At 35.2% G+C, this 3,173-nt stretch overlaps 2 protein-coding genes across 5 annotated transcripts in view; one reads left to right on the plus strand and one right to left on the minus strand.

Moving 5' to 3' along the window:
- Window positions 1–3,173, plus strand: part of LOC106873730 (josephin-1) — a 16,504-nt gene that overhangs the window by 11,823 nt on the left and 1,508 nt on the right. The window lies entirely within an intron of this gene.
- The window catches only part of LOC106873731 (josephin-1), a 9,626-nt gene continuing 8,015 nt past the window's right edge, over window positions 1,563–3,173 (minus strand). For all 4 annotated transcript variants that reach the window (XM_014921219.1, XM_014921218.2, XM_014921217.2 and 1 more), the window contains exons 3-4: window positions 2,583–2,708; window positions 1,563–1,998 (exon numbers count right to left, since the gene is read on the minus strand). In XM_014921219.1, the coding sequence (XP_014776705.1) occupies window positions 1,587–1,998; window positions 2,583–2,708 (538 nt within the window). In that variant the 3' untranslated portion in view covers window positions 1,563–1,586. The remainder of the gene's footprint in view (window positions 1,999–2,582; window positions 2,709–3,173) is intronic.

Raw genomic sequence — 3,173 nt, forward strand, 5'->3', positions numbered from 1 at the left:
ATATATATATAGAATTAAGATTCAGTTGAGTTAGGTACTTAAATTGAGGCACCTTGTTAGGTCTGAGCAACATGGATACTCAACAATATCAAGTGACTATCAGACTAGATGCACAAGTACTGGCCATCAGATTTTCTTGCAGTGTATACAGGTAATGGGACCCAGCTGAGTGAAGGTATCCACTCTTTGTTACTCATGGATATATATAATATATATATATATATATATAATAATGATAATAATAATAATCACTGATTAAGTAAAAAAATGATGGATTTGGTATTAATCTTTATTTTATTCAACGATCGTTTCAACCGATCTTCTTACTGTCCCTTATGGGTGGGATTCTATGCATCATGTTGTGTTGCATCCATTTTGCAGTGTGGGCCACATCAGATACATTCATACACAAAGTGGTGTCTCACTAAAGAGCTTAAGTTTGGGCGGCCATGTTGTTCCTTGACCACTTGAGTTAGGGAATGGTCTTGTTATCTGACCACAGGATGGGTTGAAATGACCATTGTACCAAATAAAAACTAATACCAAATCTGTCTTCCGTTTACTTAATCCATAATTATTATCTCAATTAACACTGTGGAATTCCTTAAGTCGTTAGTGACAATTGAATTTTTCCTTTTCAGTTTTATATTGTCTATAGCTGCCTTTGTTATTTTATATATGGTTCTGGGTTCAGTCCCACTGCAAGGCACCATGGGTAAGTGTCTTCTCCTATAGCCTTGGGCCAATCAAAGCCTTGTGAGTGGATTTGGTAGACGGAAATTGAAAGAAGCCTGTTGTATATATGTGTATGTACATATATATATATATATATATATCGTTGTTACTTATTTATATATATATGTATGTATGTAGATATGCAGGGCAGGGAATCGTCAATTAGTAATAAAATTAATAATTAACAATTTTGCCGGGTAGCTCAGTATGAAAAAACCTTTTCGGTAAAATCATTTATAATCATAAATATATAGGGATTGACAGTAACCTGCTTCTCCAACATACTGACAATTCAGAAATAGCAGCCAAAGAACTACTGATTCCAAAACTACAAATTATTACTCTAAATTGATAGCGATTGTATGTATGTATCTATCTACATGAAGGCACATGGCCTACAGGTCAGGGTGTTGCACTCACAATTGCTAGATAGTGGGTTCAATTGCGGGACCAAGCTATGCATTGTGTTCTTGAGCAAAACACTTCATTTCATGTTGCTCCAGTCTGCTTAGCTCTCAATGGTTAACCCTGTGATGGACTGGCTTTCTGGCCAGGAGAAACGTTGGCCTGATCACCTAGCCAATGGGGTGGCTTCATTCAGGAGCCAAAAATAATGCAAAGCACATTGTGACTAGTGATGTATAACTTGCAATAGTCTGGTCAATCACATGACCACGCAATATATGCACACATGCACGCACACACACACACATAAATGCACATGCACACATATAATTATACAAACATACACATGCAGTCAATAATTCTTCACACAAACAAAAACAAAATGAAAAAAAAAAGAGATAAAAAAAAAAGTCAAACAAAGGTTTGAGAGATTGGTTGGAACTAGTTTAAATCAGATTGCAACCATTTTGTGTTGTGTCTGAAGAATCCTCAGCTTCACAAGCAGCTTCAGATTTTTTTTTTTTAGGATCCAAAGGTTTGGTCAGTGGATTCCCCCATTCCTCTTCTGGCGGTAACTGTCTAAACCAACTTTTATTTTTATCAACATCAGGTGTGACTATAAGAAATAATTCCGTATGATTGTTGTTCAATTGTTCACAGAGATGGACGAGAAGCTCGTCATCGCTACCAATCTCAACCGGCGCCTTATTATTGGAGTCCAAACTGTAGTAGACGTTACTGATTTTCCTGATGGTAATCCAGTGCTTGCCTTGAGAAATGAGTTTCATGATTATGTTGCCACACGGAATGTTCAGTATAAAACCTTCGATATTCTCCAAAACTAAACATTTCAAATTCCTTGGTGGCCAGTGCCATGGGGAAGAATGTGATGAAAAATAAGAAAAAGAAGAAGAAAAAAAAGAAAAAAGAGAAACATGAGATAAGTTAGGATTGAGTCAGCGTTGATACATCAGAAAGACATGTAGAGACAATTAGGCCCAAAATTACACACACTTCAGCAAAAACACACACAAACAGACTCCCTCCCCCCACGAACAGTTTGACAGGATCTGGCCAGCCAGGGAGCTATCCGTTTACTACATATGTATAGATAAATGATAGAAAATAGAATGAATGACATCTTTTATCTAAAAATCACTACAATTGTTTTAACACATTTTTACACCTGTAATACACCTGTGAGATGTTGTGTAATCTTGCATCCAAAATGTAAAATTCACTTCCTCAGGTGATTACTTAAATAAGTCTTTTGTTAGATCCTACAATCATTAATAGGAGCATTTCCACTGTATGATGACATCAGGTAGCCAATAACATTGGACAAGCTTTGCATAGCATTCTACAAGGATTTTACCCAAATCTTAATATCTAATTATATATATATGAGACATAGAAAGAGTAAATACTAGAAAAATACATACCTTGTTTTGTTAAACCAGAGCATATCATAACCTTTTGATTGCACTGCTACCATGAGGACATTTATATCATAGTTCCCCACCGCAAATGTACTGCGGTAGGGATTAAAGATTTCTTTGGGGCATAATCTGGGAACAAAGAAATAATTAGTGTTAATTAATGTATTATTATTGTTATCATCAGCATCATCATAATTATCATTCTCATCATTTCCATAACATGATTTCGAAACTCAGTTTGCTGAATTCAAGAATATGTTATATGAAGTTTAAACATGTGCTGATGAGGCCTACTCAGGTAGACGCATGTCCTCAGCTGTCTTATATATATATATATAAATTTCAGGATCAAATAAAAAGACAACAAATGGAAAATATGACATACCTGTGTATGTGTGTGTTTATATATATATATATATATATATATATATATATATATAATTAAAAAAAACGTATAGTAAATAAACATACCAACATATGCTAGATACACAGATGAACAAAAAACACAGAAGGCCACCGACCCCTCTTCAGTTATTGGCCAGAGAGTCGAGTGCAATTTCGGCCATTATCAATAATATTGCTTCCACTCTGGAG

The sequence above is a fragment of the Octopus bimaculoides genome, chromosome 23, assembly GCF_001194135.2.
Source record: "Octopus bimaculoides isolate UCB-OBI-ISO-001 chromosome 23, ASM119413v2, whole genome shotgun sequence".
Classification (NCBI taxonomy): Eukaryota; Metazoa; Mollusca; class Cephalopoda; order Octopoda; family Octopodidae; genus Octopus; species Octopus bimaculoides.